We start from the raw sequence: 23,561 nt of genomic DNA on the forward strand, positions 1-23,561 counted from the left end.
ACATAATTACGGCACATAAATTCAATAATGTTTTCTGACCTCACATTCCCCCCCCCCCCCCCCCTTAACAACTATCATTCCTAACACATTATTAGGCCTCCAATTCAATTTACTTTAATTTAGTTAACGAACTAGCGTGCTTACTTCTCTATAGCTTACTAGTGTCTGGAGTCATTTTATTTGTTAGTTAAAACCTCAAAATTGTTATGTTTGAAACTGTATGCAAAAATTTTATTTTTCATTTCGAAATCATTGCCATTCCGAATTCCAATCAAATGTTCTAGAAAACTGACGTTAATATGTTTACGAACGAAACTTGCCATAAAGTTGTCAAATCAATTTTAATATTTTCCCTACTTCAATCTTCTTAATCCTAATGAATAAATCCATAATTCTAAAATATTTCCAACATTCAGATCACCATATAAGTATTTCAACTAAGTATATGTATTTTAATTCTGGCATTTCTTTTAATTGCTTGGACATTTTATTTTCTGCAATTTTAAATTCGAAATCATGTCAATAACCGATTCATTTAAATGTCACCTAAAATAACCTGCCAATATAAGTAATTTTTATTTCAAAATACGTTTACATTTCAGGTGTATCATGTTAGAATACACGATAATAAATAAAGAACATAAAATCAATAATTCTACCTGTTTGTGTCGAACATGTTAAAATGCATCGTCTTTTATAATATGGTGGTTAAATGAATAACAAAAATATACAATAAATGATTGGAAAATCGCATGCAAAAATATTTTATTAAGCTGTACGTTTCTTTTTAAGCACATATTGACAAATACGCGATATCATAAAATTCGCTATAAATGTTTTAAGTAAGAAAATGATATGACACCAAAGACGTAGTATGTTCGATAAATTGTGTAACTTGTTAAAGTTCTCACTCATAGATGGCTTTCTGTCTGTTCAAATTTGTTAGATATTTCCTTTCCAACTTTCAGCATGGGAAAGGAGAATAACATAATGGTGTGAAATTGAGAAAAAAAAAACAGGGGAGAGTGCTAGCGACGATGGGTAAACAACAACACACTTTTCGAACAAAAATACTTTAATGAGTTAGACTACAAAGAAATAAAGGCAATAATGGAAAGTCAGAAATTAAAGCAAAAAAATATTGAAAGGCGGAGATCAAATTGTTTGGGGTATACTACCGATTTGCGAAAATGGCTATAAGTAGAAACGTTGACGGAAAGTAAAGAAATGGTTAAGAACCGAGTAAGAATGCTCATGGTGACTTAGTGGGATATTGCCGATTAATTGGTTGACTTAAATAAAATTTTATTAGAATGTTGTGTGTTGATGCAAGAGTGTCTTGTCGATTAACAGAAGTGAGAATTATTCTCTGTGTAATTAAGCTGTCGCAGTAGAAGAACTGTGACCAATCGATTTTCAAAGTTAAAAATAAATGCTTGCAGGGTTAGGTCTTGAGATAGGTTAACTGAATTTAAAGTTAAAATTCTTCAATTTTGTGAATTTATTGAACGGCCTATTAACATTAAGTAGTCTTCAAAACAGCTTACTTTTAGATTAACGTTTTTAAAATTCTTATATCTGCTTTTTTTTATACATAAATGTAAAGAATATCGTTTTTCCATTCCGTGACTTCTAATCAAAGATAAAAATTAAAACAAAAGAGGAAATTATAAAATGTAATTTTTTTATGACGAGGTCTTCCACCTCATCTAAAATAATATTCTTATAGTTCTATTTGAGGCGTAAAATGTTTTTCTTCCTGAACTAAGATTGACAAAAAAAAAAATAAATTAAAACATTTCTTGTAACAGTTAGAGAAAAAAAAATAACCATAAATTTCCAAAGCATACACAATCAAATGAACAAAAATATTAAAGACCCGAAAAAAAAACCTACTAAAAATAAGATACACGCGATCTTTAAATCAACAAATGATTGGCAATTGGATTGAATGATGACGTGACACATAAAATAAACCACTTGTATTTTTCTTATATACATTCAAGAGTTCGTCAATTGCATTAAGTAACAAACAAAAATAAAATAAAATCAAAAACAATATTTAGGGAAATTTTAGGGTCGACTAGAGCTCATGAATTTCCTAGATAAAATATTGTGTACTTAATAAGTATTGCGTGTAAGATGTACGTGCTATTTCGAGGAAGTTGGTGTATATATATTAGAATGCTTGGGAAAAATTCCCACATCTCAAAATATTTTCATATTTTTCATTATTCATATATGCTTATTTAAGTTTAAGTAGGATGTGTTAAATTAGGAAAAATTAAGAAAATTCAAAAAGATTAAATTTTGTGATTCTATAATTTCAAAAATTCTCAAAATATTTTAAAATTTAACTATTAAACTTTATTATTATAGTAAGCACGCATAATTTGCTTGAAATTCATGTACGAACTGTATAATAATTAAAATCAATTAATCTACTTAATGCTGCAAAAGTAAATTAAATCTCAAGAATACCAAAACTAGTGGTTATTTGATTTTAAAATTTCAAAGCCTGGTATAGGACAAACAGTACTACCGTATTAACTACTCCAAATATTCTTGAGTATATGCTCTCGATCATATTTCATTGAATTTTCGATCGTCACCCTTTTTAAATGTTTATACAGTTGGTAGCCACTAAAGCGCTCCCATTTAACTCATTTTCTTTTATTCGTACAGCCTTGCCAAAATTCAAGGTTTTAGTATTTTGCGTATGGCTATTAGCGTTTCCGATAAATAAACGAACGAGCGACATATTATGTAGCTAAATCGAGTTAAAAGAAAGTCAATATAGATACATATATACCCTATATAAATCAATGGTATATGAACGGGTTCAAGAATAGCACAAAATTTAAAAAGGAAAATTTTTTAATCTTATAAAATTCGAATTTTGCATTTAATGCAAAAGAGCCGTTTGTTCTGTAAAAAGTCCAATTAAATCAATTCAAATCCTATAATAAATTCAATAAATCCAAGTACGTATGGGTCTTAGAAGACCTTTATAAATTAAAAAATAATCTATTTAAAACATTTTACATGATTTTTTATAGCCTTGCATCGATTTTTGCATATAATATCATTGCAATTACTCTAAATCCCTTCAATTTAAGTATTTTGAATTTTTAAAAATCAATTGTATTACAATATGCTTTAGTATCTAATAAAATACTTGAAATCTAATATGAAGGGTTTCATTGATGATTATTTGAAAAAGATTTATTTAAATCTATTCTTGTAAAAATCTGTTTTCTTCTTTATATTCTTCTATAATATTAAAAAAATCATGGAAAGAAATCATGAACTAAAAACCTCAATAATCAACCACCTTCTAAATATGTACTTTTACATTTTTACATTGTAAATCAAAATCATTTTAGTTTAACGTTGCATTAAAACCTCATTAGCGTTTAGTTATCTTAATAACGTGTAGCTTATGTAAATATGCGGGTAGTTAGTAAGTAGGTACCACTTTGCTATTTTTTATAAATAAATTTCTTCTTTAATTTTAAAAGTGATATACCTATCACATTACATGTCGTCTATTTGTAATAATAATAAAAGTATAAGTAAATAGAAATCTTGTATATAAGTATTTATAATAAAAGTAGAAAAACAATTTGTTTAACCTATATTTTTATAATTTTTCCCATATTTTACATCATTATTTGTTCGTTACTAACTAAAATATTGTACTAAAATAAGTGGTAGCAATCGCTAATTACCCATGACAAATAAAGTGGAACAAAATTAACAATAGTGTTTGTTATATTTTTTATTTTTTTATTTGTTTAGGACGCCATTATCACAAATGATATTCATTTTAAGAAAAATAAAAAATATAAAAATGAATTTGTTATAAGTATTAATTTTGTTCATTTATTGTAAAAACTAAGATTCACTTAATGAACTCACTTACGTAGGAATGATATGTTTAGTACAGCTATAAATAAAAATTAATTTCATTTATAGGCGTATAACAGTTAAAATGTATAACACTCAAATTTTATTACATTTTTACTGCTTTATATTTAGTTTAAGGGCGTATAACAGTTTAAACGTATAGCACTTGAGTTGTATAACACTTCTACCGAGCCTAGCTTATGTAGGCGTAGCTGTGAAAAATAAATTAACGTAAATTTAGTTATTTCAATGAATGACTTCATATTTTTGTATCGAAAACGAATATCAAATTTTAAGGATTGTATAACACTTCCACCAAAACTATATACATAGTCGCTGCTTTGAGGAGTAGGTTAAAGTAAGTGCAGTAACTCCACCTGACGGCTACATATTTTTGTATGGAAAATGAACGTCAAAGCTTAAGTATTTAAATTTATAGGTGAGCTTTTTAATTCTATATAACAGATTCCATGTAAAACAGCGTTTCGTTTACTAACTGTTCCGAACCGAACTTCTTCAACAGTTCTGAGTGTTATACTCCTGTAAAAGGAATGCACCAATAGAGATGTTTACTCACACATGTCACATTCACTTTTATTTTTTAAAAATTTTCAAACAATTTTTGTTTTTCCAATATCATTTTATGTACTCATTTCAAATATTTTTATTTAAATAAATTACACGTTTCAATTCTTAACACAAACAAAAACAACTTCTAAACTTCCTGTACAAGTCATTTATTTTGTGCATATGCACCAGCATACGTACATACATTTATTTTTATATAAATATGTACAATCATATATTTTCTCCGCATTGACCTAGAAAACCAACGCAAAAATTTTCAACCTATAAAATAATAAAAATATTCTATTGAACTAACAACCAAACTATTATAAACATAATAATTTAGATATGAGTGCTTGCATGATAAAATTAAAAAACAAAACTCCAAAAATCTTATCTTCAAAAACTGGCAACAGCAACATTATTTATCAACAAAACAACATTACTTATATTAAATTTATACAAACACTACACACACAAACATTGAAAATTAAAAAAGAAATTAATAGATGACTGCAAAAATGTGCAGCATTTATAAAAATTACGTAAAACCTAGTGTCGCGACACTTTTAATTTTTTCTAGTTGTGATTTTTTCCCTTTAATATTAAATAATTTGAAATGGTTTGTTATATTTTAATATGTATAATAATTATGTGTGTTCAGCAATCTCATTTCTAGGTTGCCAACATTAATTTATGGGCACTTGCCTTGAATAGAAGTTTGTGTTAATAGAATAACTGATGGCATTGTTGATAAACAGACCTTGGTCATTAATTGGACATTGAACATTTATTACATCATTTAAATAGTGGAAATATTGTATAACGGTTATTTCACATATAATTGAGTAATATAGATTCTCTTTATCGAGCCCAATCTGTTGAAGTTGATAATTTCATTACATTCACAAACTAAGTATTTGCTGCACGTCGATTAGACAAAAATTGAAATACGTTGCAGAGTACAACCAGGCAAAGAGACAGACACACATCTTAGTGATCAACTGGATTATCTCTAAATTTTTTATTCTGCGTCTCAAATTAGAACAATAAAATCAAATTTTTCCTTTGCCGAATTCGGCAATGCTTCTTTAATTGTATTTCTGACGTATTTCATTCAATGTCACGATATTCCGATAGAAGAGTACTTGATTATTTAATGTAAATGAGAGATAGATTATTAAATGTAAACAGCCCCCTTTAATAAGTTCATTAAAAAGATTATCGTACCGTACGTGAACGTATGTTTAAAGTTGTATACATATCAAAAGTTTTTCAAAAACAACACCATGAGTTATTTTATTTAATTTTTTTTTTTTTGGTTGAACTTTTTGCGTTGGAATTGCATGCATGTAAATTCTTCACTAATGTTTCCGCCTCTTCCAAACAGGAAAATAAAATATTTCTTTTCCATTTAATCTTATACTACTGTCGCCACAATATTTATACTGATATGGTCATTTTATTTAACTGTCAAAATAGTAAAAATAGACAAAGATATAAAAAAAAAGTGTAACGATTGTAAAATTCTAGCATATCATGTGTTCGTTGATTATACAATCTCACGTATATTTACGTCACAGTTACAGTCCCGTGAATGTATAAGCAAATAAAATACTTTCAATTAGTGTGTTGTAAATAAAGAGAAAACCAAGTAAGTATGAAAAAATAATTAAAATGTTTTAAAAGTACTCACTGATAAATAGATAATATTTAACAGTAGATTGTTCTAGGTTTAATGAAGTTTGAGAAGAGAGTTTGATTTTTACGTAAGTATGACATTAGCTCCTGGCTTCATAAGATTAGTACAATCCTTACTTCTAAATACATACATTCTTTTACTTTTGGAATATATATATAGCTATATTAATGACCGATTGACTTGTTAGCGCTTTCTAACCAGGAGCAACAGTCGAGGGGAGAATGTAGATAATGAAAAAAGGAAAGAAATGTTACAGCAATAATCAGACATGAGAAATTGATGCAAGAGCCTGACGTACAGGTTAAGTATAAATGTGGCGAGATTAATTGCTACATAACTTAGTGACGATATGAGTGGTCATTTAAATGAGCCATCATGAGGAACAGAAGGCATAAAATGGAGAGATTGCACCCTACACTGCAATATTGAAATTGAAAAAAAGGGTATTCTGTAAAAGTGTTAAAATGTTCGCAAAAGCATTGTTAAAATAAATTAAGAATATCCGTTTTCTTTGGACAAGAACCAGTACGAATTATTTCGAACAAGTACGAAGTATTTCAAAACACGTAAGTACAAGTCATTCCCCTTTATATATTCTAGTAAATTTAAAACGAATTAATGTGTGGTCCAAAACTTTACAAGTACAAGTTCTATACATAATTTTCTATACCCGAGCTTGTTTTAGTACAGTTTAATTTACATATACACGAACACTTATACATAGTTATAACAGAAATTGACCCATATTTCTTTTTTCACTTGAATATTTATGTTGTACTTAATTGTTATTTAACAAAAAAATTGTATTTTTTCTAATTAATAGTAATAAGTTTTAAGTACACAGAGAAATTATAAAATAAAGAAATCTTATTATATTCTTAGACCGTGTAACATTTCCGTTTTAGTTTTTTTTGATTTTACGAACACTAGTTTTTAATCTAAACGCATAATTTTCACTTATGATAAAAGTTGAAATAACAAAAGAAAAATTAAATTTATTACATAAAATGTTGTAGAGCTAAGTGTCATTAAAAACAAAAGGGCAAAAAATGCTGTAGTGAAAGCTTATGTTATACTTTTGACAAGCAAAATATTATTTAGTTTCTCCCGTTTTAAAAGAATTTTGCTTCGGGGAATAGAGTAAGCTAACAGAGTTTGCCAAAAACAATATTTTGTAGTTATAATTTCATATTAAACATAGGGACAACGAAGGCTGGGAGTGATAGGGCCTGGGTACTTAATTCGTAAGAAAGTGAAGTTGAAGAGATTTTAACTATAGAACCTCAGGAATATTGAAAATTGCGAAAATTTCTGTTAAGTCACCCATTTATATGTTATGTGATAGGCATAATAGATTTCAATGAAGGCTGTCCTTTGTAAATCAAAAAATATCACGCTATTGAGTAGTACAACTATCAGCAATGCTCTTTGGGACCTCTAATATTTCCAATACTCCTAGTTTGTAATCGTTACAGATTTTACTACAGTTTAGTCGTCTGCTAAATTACTTAATGACGTAAACTGCAATTAAAAAATTTCCCAAGTTTTATTTCTCATAAGCTATTGTCGAGAGAGTTTTACTATACGTTTGTTTATATTTGAACAATTTATGTACTTTTAGTGTACTAAAGTTGAATTAGTTATAGTAGAAAAGGCTAAAATGAATGAACGTACAAGCAATCATTAATTAGCCATTTAAATATTATGTTTATGAAATTATTTACAATCTAGTCGGGATTCACAATGTATATACGCGTGTTATGTACAACTATACCACACACATAATCCATAAAAGGCTTTAAGATTTTAAACATTTAAGAACAAAAAGACACACAGAACAAAAAAAATCATTTATTCAAAAATATAATCGTGAGATTACGAAAATTTTATAATAAAATCTGAGAAAATTTATTACAATTAAAAGTTAGAAGTTGTAATAAAAAACGCACAGCGATTTTGTAACCTTTTGTTTTTTTTTTCAACTAACTAGTATAACTAAAAAGTTCTAACAATTAAGCATGTTATAACAAAAAAAAAATTCTTTAATAAAATTTATTATTTGTTCACTTGTCAAAAATTACGAAAAATTTTTTGTGATGATGGATTAGTGAGTAAATATATAAGTAACTAGTTGCTACTTTGTAAACACACTTAAGAATGTTATAATAAAAAAGTTTGTTATGTTATCCGGTATATTGTATACATTAATGGTATTAATTAATGACGGTAAAAGAAAAGTGTTAAATTTTTTATCACGCAATTTTATTTTAATTTTTCCTAGTAACAAAATTTTTTATACTATCCTACATAAATTATTTTGAGGAAGTTTGTCAAATTAAAGCAAAAACATTAACTTGTAACTAATTAGCATACTAAAATAAATAAGGAAGTTTAAGAAATGTTTTTGTTTTACTCCCCTTCCCTTAAATGGAAGTTTAATTTGCTACATGGGTAGCCAAAATATTTTTAAAAATTTTCGTAGTACAAAAGTTGTAGTACAAAAATTACAAGATATTATGAGCGGTTGGACATTTATTCGCAGCTACTTAATACTTCAATCGATGTTGAAAATTAAATAAAAAAAACTTATTTAAATAAACTGTCAGCGGTATCTGTAATCTGTTTACAACACTAATAAAGCAGTTAATTTGATTTGAAAATGGTAAAATTATCAGACCACCAACTGATATCTAAAAGAGAAGACAAGTCTTTCATTTGTTTGGTTGCAAATGACTATTGTCGACACAAACTATGTATACGTAACATTCCGGTTAGTAACTATAGACCGTTTAATGGTTCCAATTAACCTTCTTGCTTTTAATTCTCTTTTGCTGTTGTTATTTTGCATTAAAAAAATCGTTATAACGTAATTCACTATAGGTCATCTTTATAGAACCTTCCTCGTTCTCTTACCGACCTAGATTAGCCAATCTAGTTATATGCACTACACTCTTTTCCGTTTCACTTGCAGCAAAGCAAGATTTTTTGTTTCCGAATTGGGGCGAATTACTCACAATCTCTCATTTATACCTAAATTTTCTAATTTCCATTATAGATCGTCTATATTTGCTTTACTTTTCTGAGACATTGGAAGACATATTGTCAATTTCATAAAATCTGACTGTCTTTTTGCTCCATTATCCTTTCACATAAGACGAAACATTGCGTGCCTTTACTTAATTGGCATCTATTGTTCTATACAAAGTTCTTAAAAAACTACAAAATAAATAGTTTCATTCCCAAATCAAAGCATATAACAAATAATTAAATGCACATCATGCTTAGTATAATCCCGTATTTTTCTCAAAGCTCAACATTTCATACATAATTCACGCTTAGTAATAACGATTTTAATCACAACACATTAAGTGTCTCTTATACAAAATTTTAAGTGCCGATTTTGCAAAAATTTTTTTTTTATTTTTTTTATTCATAAGTGAGTACTTAATCCTTTACTTATTTTGTTTTTTTAATGCACCACGATAATATATCATTTTTAATCCGATGCTTTATTATCAACCCATCACTTCATATTATGTTCTTAGTGACAAAAACTGCTTAATAATCTATAAGTTTCATTAACGAAATATTTTGTTAAATTTTTGAGTGTAATAAAAAAAAAATTATTTTTATAATTTATTGGCATTTAAAAGATAAATTTTTTTTGCATTTACTAAAATAAATCACAAAAAATAAAATAAAACCGAAAAAATTTTTTTTTTTTGGCTTGTTTGACTTAAAACGTACCCAAAAAGAAAAGCATTAAAAGTCCAGTAGAATTTATTAAAGTAAAAAAAAGACCTTCAGAATAACAAAAAAAAAATTTAAAAAAAATAAAACCGAAAAAAATGCTTATATTTGCATTATTTTTTTTTTTGCATAGGTTTTTCAAATGAAAGAATTTTAAATTTATGGTCGAGGAGATAGAGAGAATTGTAAATTTTTTGTTAGCTGCAAAAAAAAACAGAACAGAACAGAAATGACATAAAATTCAAAAAATTATTATAAATTATATTTTCAGCAAATATCAGCGAATTTGTAAAGAACACACAATAATGTGCCTGCATATTAAATGCATTTGAATCTTAATGCAATGTACTACACACCACCAACCACCTGGGCTATGAACTTACGGTGAATTAATGTTCACACATTTTATATATTATTGTATATCTACGTATGTAAATCATTAATATTATTATTTATGTAAATAAAATGCCATTTTATATTAAATTATAGGCAATTTGTAATAAAAAAACAAAATTGCATAAGATATTTATTGACCCCAAGTACTTATAATATGAGGCAGAGAAAAAAATTTTTAAAAAGCAACTTAAATTTAAAATTGGGGTAAATATAAATTGAATTTTTTCATATTTTAAATCAAATTATAGCACTATTTTACATACTTATTTATAAATTTTTTCATTTAATTTTAGGTGACAGTTAAAAATTTTTAAGATTCACAAATCACACAATATTTAGTTTTCTTTTGGCTCTGGCTTAATTTAAATGATTGAAATAAATTTTTAGTGCATTATAATGTAAGTATTTATTGAATTGTAAATGTATAATAAATAAATATTTTGGACAAGTATATACGAAGGCGGGATTTCATGCAAAACTATTGTTATTTTCAAAAAAATTACGATATAACATTTACGATATACATGTATGTTCATTTTTTTTAGGATTTTAATTAAATACGAAGGGAATTTCATACAAAACTATTGTTATTTTCCGACAAATTATTATATATAATTTACGATATACGTAAATTTACGATTTATGTAAATTTTTTTTTGGATTTTGATTAAACGAAACGGTTTCCATACAAAACTATTGTTATTTTCAAATAAATTACGATATATAATAATTTACGATACATTTCTAAATTTACGATCTACAAAAACTGATTCCGTTGAGATTTCTGAAATGTTTTTCCAGAAATCGCGTGTTAAAAAATGAAAACATATGCTCTAGCCTCCAAGTAGAAATGATACCGGTACGAGACATTATTTTGAAGAAATGAACGATATTAAACAAAATTTTGGGGAACAAAATCTAAAATCTTAATTTAATGTCAACAATTTGATCGATAAAACAAATTTCACTTTGCACTTCACATTAGAATGAATTTACTGGACATAGTGCAATAATAATTATTGTTTAGGTATTGTCATAATTAAATTTAATCCTGGCTTCAAGTATTGTCATAATTAATTTTCAGTGACTTTATGATTTCAAAAAAGAAAAACAAAATATTTTTAATAAATAACATTTTAAAAAATAAATTTAAATGACGTTGTATTTAACATAAGATTTTCATTTTTACCTTCTATTTGTTTTCCATTTCTTAAGAACTCCAAGCATTTTTTCATATAAATTATTTTAGCAGCGAAAACAAAAAAAAAAAAACACGAAAAAAATAAAATTTAATGCCAAATTATCACAATCGAACTAAAAAATTGCATTAAAAAATTTTTTAAGAAATAAATTCGTAAATTTTTTAGCTATAACTTTTTTCCCTTTTTTTTGCAATTTTAGCTCAAAATTATTTGAAACATTTTGCCGGGTGTGACAACACTTTAATTTTTACTTTTATTTTTCACAAAAAAAAATAATTTAATGCGTAAATAATGCATAAAAAAATTAAATTTTTTTTTTCTTATTATTTTTATTTTATGTAGCGTATGCAACAAAAACTTAAAAAAAAAATTTTTTTTTTATTCACTTTAATTTTGAAATTTTTATTTCTTTCGAAATTTATTGAATTTACTGCAAATTTTGTAAAAAAAAAAAACAAAAATTAAATAAATAAATTAATAAAATAAATTAAAATAATTGGAGATTTTAAAACAGGAAATAATAAAAATATGAAATGAAAATTTCATAAATTAAAAATTTTTTTAAAAAGCAACAAAGCGACAAATCACTAAAACGTCTTCATTTTTTCTCTTGCTGCGTATTTTTTTTTTTTTTTGCTTTTTTGTTTGTTGTTTTTTCTTCTCTTTTATTTTTTGTGCGTTAATAAATTATTCTTACTTTGGAAATATTAATTTTTAATTTTAATTAATTTTAAATAAAAAAATATTCACTTTTACATTTATATACACTATTTATTTTGCTCTATGTGAGTATAATTTTATTTTTTAATTGTCGATGGAACGAGATTCAAACTGCAAATTAAATTGTAAGCTTCTTTTAAACTTTTAATCGCACTGTAGAATATTATTTTTTAATTACTGTAAATAGTTCTGATTTTATGACAAATTGTGTATGTTGTTGTTCTCTGGCATAAAATAGTAGCTACATTACATATAATATTATTGTTTGAAATTCTCATTAGTATGTAGCTTTGCATGCGTGCCATATGACGATTTATAACAAAATGTTTGAAACGTTTTGTCGCGTTGCATTCACAGTAGTTGACTGTTTAACTAAAAATAATTTTTTTTTTTTTTGATTTTTAATCTTTGCCTTCATTTAACGCTTAGGTAGACAAAACAACAGAAAGTCATTTGTTATTTTAATTTTTTTTGGAGCAAAAGTTAAAAAGAGAAAAATAAAGAAGAATAAATATTTTTTTTTCTGTTTGTTAATTCTGAGACGACAGCAAGGAGCAAAAAACAAAAATTTGCAAATTGAGAATTTTTTTTTTTTTTAAATTTTTATCTGACCGTAAAATCTTTTTTCCTTTGTTTTGTGTTTGCTATTTTTTTTTGCTTTTCAGTCTTATTTTTTTTTATTTAGGCAAAAAAATCACTGTTTTTTTTATTTTTATTCGTTTGCCTGATTATATTTTTAACACTTTAACCACCGAATGTCATAAATAATGTAAATTTTTTTCTTCATTATTTTTTTATTTTATTATTTTTTTTTTTTGCATTTGAATTATCACATATGATTGTGTTCCCTATATATTGTATGTATAGGTAAGCAATTTCAACACATTACAAAAATAATAATAATAAAAAAAAAAGAGTTAAGAAAGTTTCAAGAGAAATAATAAAAGAAAAACGGAAATACACGAACAAGCATAACACAGATTTTTAAATTTTTTTACAGATCAAATCGGATATGTTTTTTTTCGTTCGGTTTTCTGTTATGTTACTCTCTTTTTTGTTTTTGTTCTCTTCGTTGTTATTTTATTTAATGCAATGTTTCGCCTTTATTTATATTTTTTATGCTTTATTATCTTACTGTTCATAAATTTTATTTTAATATTTTTTTTATAGTTTTTCTATTTTTTTTTTCTTTTTAATTTTAATGTTCCATTATTTTATATTTTTCTGTAAAAAAAAAAAAACAAACAAAAAACGAAAACGTAAATAAAATTAAGTTTCTATATGGAAGATTAAACCCTAAATTTTCGTCAAATTCAAGTATGCACATAATATGATGAAAATATAGGGTTCAGGCTCTCAGTATATGTTCATTTTAGAAGAACATATTGAAAGTTTCTTATTAAAATTATATTAAGTATAAAAGTTTTTAAAAAATCACTTAAATGTAAAAAATTTTGATATTACACAGTGGTGAGTTTTAAAATTCAACATGTCATTGCGGTTCTCATATAAAATTTTAAATAACAAAAAATGTTTAATTAATTTCAATATTGTTCTATATTCCGCGTTTATTAAAAACTATTTAAATACACTAATAACATAAATATTAAGTAGAGTTTATAATAGTTTTTTTTTTTAACACCGGCCTCATTTTTAATCTCATTTTTTTATCACTCAATTCTGTTTTTCACTAAATACAATTACTTTTCTTATTAGAATTTCGATTTTTTCCAATTAGATTTTCAAAATTTATATACGAGAAACATAAAACATGAAAAATATTCTCACTTGATCAAAATGTCTCACTTGCCTCTGCATGAATTTACAGTGACTCGTGAGTTGAGTTGTGAATGTGGGTAAAATTTAAAATACAAAATGAGACGGAATGCTCAATTTTTGTTAAAAAATTTATATGTAATAAAGCTATGAATTCTCCAAGAAACCATATTAAATTTCAAGTTCTTAGAAATTTCTCGGAAATATTCAAACAAAAATTTTATTTTTAATTTTTAATAAATCAAATTATTTAAGAATTTTAATCGCAAAAAATGTCTGTATATTCTAAGTCAAGAAGCAGAAATATATTCAAAAAGTTTTTTAATTTTTTCTAATTTTTCCTTAAATTATAAATATTTAAATGAATAAATTTTCCATCTATTCCTATATACTTAAATAATGTTCTATTTAATCAAACATCGTAATTACTTACTTAAAATACTTAAAATATTCATTACTTACAATTAACATAATATAATGTACATACATATTTTTGTATTTATAAATAGAAAATAAAGATAATAGTAAAATGATAACACTATAAAAAGTGACAAAATATCCATGTAAAGTGGTTTTAAGTATCATACGTACACATCTGTTTTTAGTCTTGTTCATATAAGTAGTTGGTTTGCTTGAATGCGTGTGTTATTTATACAATATGTTTGAATGTATACTTACAAGTTCTATACCTTATTGTAAATGTATTATAAATAATTCATATTTGTTTGTATTTACATATAGTGTATAAAATGTTTTTACGATGAAATTAATAATGTTAAGTGTACATATACATTCATTCATATGTAAATTTTTAAATGTATGTATGTAAAATGAATTTAAGAAAATTTAATGATAATGTTAAAATTTTATAATGACATTTTCTTTCTTTTGTATTCAAATTAGTAAAGATTTTCACTTTGTGTAAAATTTAAACTGTTTTTATGCATAATATTATGAAAGCTAAATTTATAACATTTAAAAAAATAAAAAACCTATTAAAACTGTTATGGGAATTTATTATTTAGATATTAAATGTTGACTGTAATTTATATATTGTGAATGGAAGATAAGTAATTTGAATTTACAAGAAAATATTGGTATCTTTGTTATAATATTTAAATTAGATCAAATTTTACATACATGTTATATCTATTGAATTTACATATTATATTTTAAGGGTAATCTTAACCACTAACTTATATATTTCTAATTATTTTTTATATAAGTAATACAAATCAAATTGTATGAGTCACAAAACAAGCTAATTAAAATTCTAGAAATAAAATTTGAATTAAAACATTTGGTCATAATATACTTACTGAAAAAATTATCTAAAGTAGATTATCCTACTTAAAATCATTCAGTAAATTTCATTAATACATGTTCGATTCGGTTTGACACAACATGTTCTCAAGTTCCAGTGTTACATGTTATTGCATGCTATATTTTCTAATTATTCTCAAAAAGAGAGGGGGAGGAGGAGAGAAAAAAGTTATAGAAAATGAGGTAGAAAACAAATTTGATGCTTGCGTTCCAACATGTTGTATTGCATTCAAACTTGTATGCAATACAAAATAAATAATTTATTTTGTTCTTTCAATGAAAATCTTTATATATTTTAAAAAATTAATCTAAAAAAATACAATTCTTAATTAATTAATTTGTTTGGTATTTCTATCACACAAAAGGTTTGATTTCTTATATGCTAGACAAATATCATATATCAAACATTGTTCAATAATTCTTTTTTAATTTTATTAAAATTTGATGCTTTTAAAAATTGTTAAATATCATTTGATTCTCATCAAACAAATTACATATTCTTTGATGTCCGATCTAATACCCCAAATATAATGAATTTGCAACTCAAGCTTCTCATTTTATATTTATACAATTGCAATAATACAAGAAAATTTTGAATTGCCCTAAATGTACAAACTTTTACAAATACTAAAAGACAATTAGATTTTGTTCATTTATTGTAAGTTTTTCAAAAGCAACATGTCATATAAGTTTGTACATATGTATATGTACCGTTCATTTTTATCAAATTTTCTTTTATGCATAGACAATGCCATTTTTGTTTTTTTTTATCCCTCCATATAGAATTCTAATATCAACTACTTGTACTTGATATGCAATTAATGTTGAAAATTTATTAGTTTTTTTTATCAAAATGCATTTTAAACATAAAATTTTAGAATATACTCACAACAACACTATACCAAAATGAAATGATATAAAGAGGGAACATACATGAATGTATTGTATATCAGTGCCATAACATTAAGTGTTGTAAAAATGTTAAGTGATCTGAAGAAACAAGAACAATTAAAAGAAACACTTTTTCATTGGGGAACTCTTATATGTGTATGTATCTAAAATATTGAAAGAATTTCGCAGAACTAATTATGTTTTTATGCTATCAGTACATTAATGTATAATAGTTTCTTGTATGATTACGGATGTCAATACAAATATTATATTGTATGTTTACTATGCAATATGCATACGTTCATACTAATTTGTTGTGGAGGGATACATATACACGGTTTTATAGTTAAATAGATCATCTTATGCATTTTGATGCATAAATTATGCTTGTAAAATAATCTGTTTTTCTTTAGTTTTCTTATGGTTTTTTTGCTTGTTGTTCTCTTTTTATTAGAGCATTGAGATCTTGATATTGTTTTCTCTTTAGTCTGGTTTAAAGGTAAATGTATAAAATGAAATTGAACAAATTTTTGTTGGACTGAAAATAGTATGATTGTAAAACTTAAAATTTAGTATAATTTTGTTTGAAAGATAACGTTTATATTTTAATTTCAAAGCATTTATTTAAGCTTCTTTAACTTTACTCTTCTGGATTCTGAGCAATTTAGATGATTTATCCAAACTTTGGTTGAATCAAACCAAAAAAATCATAATGATTATATACATATTGTGTTTGATCAAACACATTCAATTATCAATAAATAATTGTTGTGCCATAATGATTGTATCATTAATTTGGGATTCAAATAGCGTTAAGGCGTATACCTAACTCCTGATCTGTCACTTACTTGTCTTATTTACTGATTCATAGTTTCAATTACAGTATTCAAATTAAGCACTACGGCAGACGTGCAATTTTAATTTTGCAATTATAGATTGATTGCAAATTGACTGGGCGCAAATTAAACTTTTTTACAATTACTAAATTGCAATCAATTTTTAAAAATTTTCAAACTGTTTGATTGTACAATTCCGTATGATCATACAGTTGCATGTATTCGCGCTTGAAGTTTTTCAAATTCAATAGTCGGTAAAACCGTACATTGTTAAGTTTAATAATATTTACTTTGTACCCAAAGACAATATACTTATGTTATATTTGTTCTGTTGTTTTAAGATGATGCACCAAGAATGACATTATACTTAATGCAATGCATCTTCATCAGTATATTGTAGACTAAAGAGCGATTTAATCTAAAATGCATATTATGTATTACTGTTATACATACATTTGTATATTATATACAAAAAAAAATATTTGAATTTATTTACATAAATTACATAAGAGTAATGAACTTTTACAATTACTTATATTGTTATACTGTGTGATTTTACAAAATGAAGCTTTTATTTTAAAAAAAAAAAAAAAGCAATTTTGTTTATATGCTATTATAACATACTGTAGCTCTTTATTACCATGTAGTATATTAAATTATCTTCTTGAAAATTATGTTTTTCCATTGTTTATAAGTACATTCAATAAAATTGTATACAAAGAAACTGATACCTTATGAATATAAATGAGAAAAACTTAAAATATGCTTGTATTTATAAAATTAAAATAAAAATTTTGAATACTTTATTTGAATAAAATGACATTGAATAAGTTGTTTTTGAAGGAAAACCTAGCAGATTTACAAATTTTAGAGATAAAGTATAACAAAATGACAATATTAAATTATGAGGCGAGAATTTTCATTCAATACTTGGCCCATCTGTACAAGGGTAAAAAGAAGCTTAAAATAATTATAATTTTCATGAAATTTCGCATTCCTGATTAAATTTTGAGCAGATATTTTTCCATTGATTGAAATTTAGGGGCAACCTCTAAATCATAAAATTCACATAAGTATCTAATTACAGGTATTCTATTTCATTTTCTATAATCTCGATGTTTACACCATTTTGCATGCTACCGCATTTAAATTTTATTCTGCGTCATGTGATTTTTATAAAACCTTCGAATATCTCTTTAAAGAGAGGAAAATAGACAGAAAGAGATTTAAATAAATTTCTTTATTTTGTCCTCATAAAATAATACATCTTAACCGAATTCAAGGATTTCTGCAACTAAAAGTAAATCACTCTGTCCTTGAAAGGGTCATATACAAACACAAAAAAATGTACTTAGTAGTTCATTTTCGTTTTTGAAGTCATTGTTACATAATTCTTAAGAAAGAATTGTAAAGAGAATAAAAAAAAAAATGTTGCAACTTCATTTTTACTTTCCTCTTTTGTACATTATCGTATTCTATGGGATTTCAAATCATCAACAATGATAATAAAAACAACAATACCAGCAACAACAACAACAACAACAATAACAATAATAAACAACAATATTTTATTATAAGAATGCATGAAAGAGCGTTATTCTTTTAATTGTAATTTTTCAAAAAATTAACTGTTATGTTCCTTGTATACCTAGACCTACCTACTTATATAACGTATATGTACATATACCTAAGTATATGTGGGTATGAAAACTTAATGTTGAATAATTGTACATAATCAGTTGTGTAAATATACGACGTGTAAAATGTTATGTGCATTAGAAGTTAAAAGAAAAAAAAAAGAGGAGTTGCGCAATAATTCTACTCTTGGCACTCTTGTTAATGATGATGAAAATTTATGAGTACCTACTTTTTTTTTCTGTTTTTTGCTTTTCTTATATTAACGTTCTTATCTCATTATATTCAAGAAAGAACCAAGTTTTTTTAAGTAATTCTAAATTTCTAATTCAATTCAAAATATACTGGAATCGGAATGTAAAACAGATTTGTTCACAGGTACCTAAATGAGTAGTGTCGGGATGGGCCTTTAAAATTTTGGTGTCCAATATTACAGTCACAATTGCCAAAATATTTAAATTAACGTGCTGCAATGCAATACAAAATATACAATTTTAGGAGTATCGGTACCAAAATTTATTTGTCGACTATTTCGACCAAAATATTTTAACATTTTCTGTTATAATCCCAAAAGTATGCAATAAGTTGTCCTATTGTGATGTTAAGAAAATTTTACATTTATTGACCCGGAAAATCAATTTACCTTATAAATTGACGAGTGCCACGTTTCGAACTTAAACATTTCGCCAATTTAAAACTAAATCAGCCATAATTTAAAAAAAAATCAGGTAGGAATAATAATTTTGTAAAACCTGCTCATAGTTTTGGTATCAAATATTTTCTTCTAAATTCATAAGTCTCATTTCATTCTGTTGCTGTAATTTACGGTTGATGTACGTTATAGTCAAAGTTTTCGAATTAGATTTTTGAGTATGAATTGTCTTAGAATATACTACAATAATTCTTATAGTTTACTTAAAAGCAACATTGTTAATCCTATAACTACTCAGGTAATCACTAACTTCTTCATGTCTTTCGTTTTCAACAATATGATGTCTACTTTAATGATATTTTTCTTCTCTGTTAAGTAATCATTTCGTTAAGTTCATTTACGTGAAAATACGACCAAAAAAAAAGTTTTCTGTTCTTCTTATTTATATATAACAAAAAAAAAAATGTTTATAATAAATAAACTTTTAGTGTTGATCTGTAATGTTGTTTATTAGAAAACACTCCTAATGTTCAAGAGGAAAAACAAAAAATAATTTAGGAAATTTTCTCTTCATCATTCTATGCCTACAATATACGAGTGTTCTTATTCAAACATAAATAGAAAATAAAGTATTTACAACTTATGAAAGGTTCTCAGGCGGCTTGTCAAAAACAAAACTTAAAATATTATATAAATTTCGATTTCCATTTAAGTTTGTAATAAGTATGTACAAAAATCATGTAATGAAATGACATAAAATTGATGTCGAATTTAAAGGATTTAATGAAGGGCTTATTGACAGTCATCTTCTAATATTTTAAAATTGAAAGGCTAAAGAATTTATTGAATTTATTTTGAGTTGAAACGTATGCCTGAAACAAAGATAATCTGACGATTATTACGTTATTTATAAGTCGTCCAATTCACTGATGATATTTTGTTCCTACGATATTGAATTATAAAGATTAATAAATCATAAATTTGTAGATATTTTCTTAATCTGATTGACATTTTGAATTAATTTTGAATTCCATCCAGGGTAATTAAAAATTAAATTTTACTCGCACTTTTAATTTTGGTTTTCCCTATGAATTTTTCGTTCAAATCCAAGAATATTTCCAATTTTATTATGGTAGAATCATCGATACAAATAATTTTTCCAAAAAAAAATTCTCATAATTTCATTCTATATCCAATTGGAATTCTACATTCAATTGATTTGAAAAAAAAAAAACTCACTCATGTTAAAGTGATTAGTTCTCCAAAAGCAGAAAACAAATTCTTTATCTTCATAAATTTCATTCAAGAAAATTAAAAAGAAAACAAATGTAAACTTTAATATGTTACAAGTCATGACATTAATCGCTGCTTTTTTACTACACACACACATACATACAATAATAATAAATTCTGACTCTCACAGTCAGTCTTACAATTCACCTACATTATAATATAAAATTCGACATCAATTTGTTTAGTTTAGAATTTATCCGTGAACTTTTTAACATGATTTTCATGCCATATTTTTTTTTTTTTTTATTATGTTTTAGATAATTCAAGGCCACTTAACGGTATAAAAAGGTAAATTATAATTCACGATTTTTTCTAGTTTTTATTTTTTTGTACAAGATATCAAAATGAGTTTGAATATTAACATGGAAACGTGAGAAAGTGATGATAATTTTATTTTTCTTGTGTAAATCCTTATAAAAATTTTAAGATTTACATTATAGGTATGTATGTGAATAGGGTAAAAATCTAAGGTGAATGATAATAAAAAAATAAAATAAAATTAGAGATTTTTTGCAGGTGAAAAAATTTCAAATATCATAAGGTACTAATATGAAAATTATAGAAAATCGATAATGTCGGTAGGTCATCATGATTTTGTAAAATTTTTGCTTTTCGGTTTTTGGGTCTCCTTATGATTAAATCGAATACATTAGAATATGAGAATATAGAAAAAAAAATTGAAATTTAATTTTTCATATTAATAAAAATTATATGGGTCTTTGGTATAACAGATATGGTGTACAGTTCTGATATGGCATACATAACATTTTTTGAACATAAATTTTAAATTATTTCTAATTTTTTTTAGTATTGAAATGTTATTGCCTTTTACTTATACGAGTATGCTAAGCAAAAAATTTGAATATTCGATTGAAAAACTCATGAATTTTAAATACATACATACGTATATAAAAAAAATGTGAACTTTTTAATAGTTCACCTAAAGACTTTTAGGGGGAAACATGGAAAAGCTGTTCAATTACAGTATAGTTAGTTAGTTAGTTAGAAAGAAAGATGGCAGCTTTGGCAATACCTGCCCAATACCAGCAGCCCTTTCATTCTCTTGTACCGCTCGTTTTCGGTCACAGAGCCTTTGTTGTTGCACAAGTCAGACTGCCATACCAAAGCAAAGCAAGTTTTCCTTTCTTCTTGTTTCCTCTTCAAATACAGTAAATATAACCTCGTAATATGAGCTAGTGAACATAACAAGAAATTCAAGAGTTATTGAAGTATTAATTTGTTGTAAGTACTCTTTTTGAGCATATTACTGCAGTTCTAAGATGGACTTATAAACGAAATAGTGATTGGTTAGATTTGTATAGCAATGACATAAAAATTATAAATTTGAGACTTCCCTGTTTTCAATACTGAAAAAAATACTTTCGTGCTGTATAGCTTTTATTTTGAATACTTTTCTTTGGGAATGGCCCTTTTCTATTCAAATTAAGATTCTTAGTGACTATCTAAATTAATAAGGGCTCGAAATTAAGATTAATTACGGAAAAAAAAAATTTTAAATCTTGAAAATTTAGAATTTTAAAATTTTTTACTCAAAAACTACTTTTGGACCCGAAGAAATTTGGCAGCTGCACTCAATTATTATACAATTTACTCCATAGATTTTTAGCAAATGATTGGTTTTAGTGAAATTTTAATTAATTTTGTTTAATTCACAAATAATTGTAGATTATTAATGTAGAACTTCAATAGAATGGTGCGACAGTAACAGTTTCTTCAGGAAATTGGAAAAGAAAGGAAATCAACATTCAATATAACTGTGTTTACAATAATTATTATAAGCAGTTAGAATTTAAGCAGTTAGAGAAAATTGTGCGCTATTAAAAACTCGTTATAGTTTTGGTGGGAATTAAGTGCACTAACTTTAGCAAACATTTTACAATACAAATTTAAGTAGTCACTGTCACAATTTTCAAATAAATTAATCACTATTAATCACTTTAAGTATAACAAAATCTCACTACATAATTTTAATATTTATTAATTCTTCATTTCCTTGTTCTTGATAATTCAATTTGTATTTTAATTGGAATAATTTTGCTATTAAACTAATTAAAATTTGTTAAATTTTTGATATAAAAAATAATTATTCGTAATAATATTAAGCGCGTACAAACCTAGTGCTCTTACGTTATCAATTCAAAATTAAAGTATTTCAGGGTTATTTAAAAAAAAAAAACTCAACATAATTAAATTTCTTATCAAAATACAAAAAAAATTAGTTTTAAATTAATAAATTTGAGCACAATTTTAATTATCAAAAATTAGAAAATTTTTCAAATTCTTTTCATACACAAAATTTTTTTACAATAGTTTCGTAAAGTTTTACTAAAAGTTTTGATACGTAGGGGTATTGTACTTGGGAGAGCACTTTGTTTTTTTTTAATAATGTCTTATACAAGTGCAAAAATATTGATAAAAAATACAAGTACATAAAATATTTGTGATAAAATGACAGAAAAAAGTTTATTAAATGACAATTAAATTGATGATAACATTGAAAATGTTAATAAAACGTCATTGAAAATTTTATCTTATCTCTAACAGTATATGGCAATACCTACGAGCATACGATAATATTTTATTATTATAAATTGAAAAGGTGGATAATACTTGAACTACACATATAATTGACATGAATGTAAATAAGTTAATGTTATAATAGTAATTATTAGGAAAGTACGCAGTAGACGCCAGGAAAAGTAAAAATAATTTTATAGAAATGTATAGGTTTAGTTTTTAAAAATTTATTATACTCGTAATTAAAATGAGATTAGATAGTAAAATAATTGGACGGAAATTGTTTTTATTCATATGTGTATATGTGTATATTTAAATAATGCTATTTTTATTATAATTATTTTAATAGTGCTCTTATAAATTCTGCAAAT

At 25.1% G+C, this 23,561-nt stretch overlaps 1 protein-coding gene across 4 annotated transcripts in view; it reads right to left on the reverse strand.

Moving 5' to 3' along the window:
• Positions 1-23,561, reverse strand: part of LOC129612213 (putative uncharacterized protein DDB_G0287265) — a 180,493-nt gene that overhangs the window by 113,257 nt on the left and 43,675 nt on the right. For all 4 annotated transcript variants that reach the window (XM_055525737.1, XM_055525734.1, XM_055525735.1 and 1 more), the window contains exon 2: positions 11,514-13,470. In XM_055525737.1, coding sequence (XP_055381712.1) covers positions 11,514-11,551 — 38 coding nt within the window. In that variant the 5' untranslated portion in view covers positions 11,552-13,470. The remainder of the gene's footprint in view (positions 1-11,513; positions 13,471-23,561) is intronic.

The sequence above is a fragment of the Condylostylus longicornis genome, unplaced genomic scaffold (assembly GCF_029603195.1).
Source record: "Condylostylus longicornis isolate FDR11 unplaced genomic scaffold, ASM2960319v2 ptg000064l, whole genome shotgun sequence".
Classification (NCBI taxonomy): Eukaryota; Metazoa; Arthropoda; class Insecta; order Diptera; family Dolichopodidae; genus Condylostylus; species Condylostylus longicornis.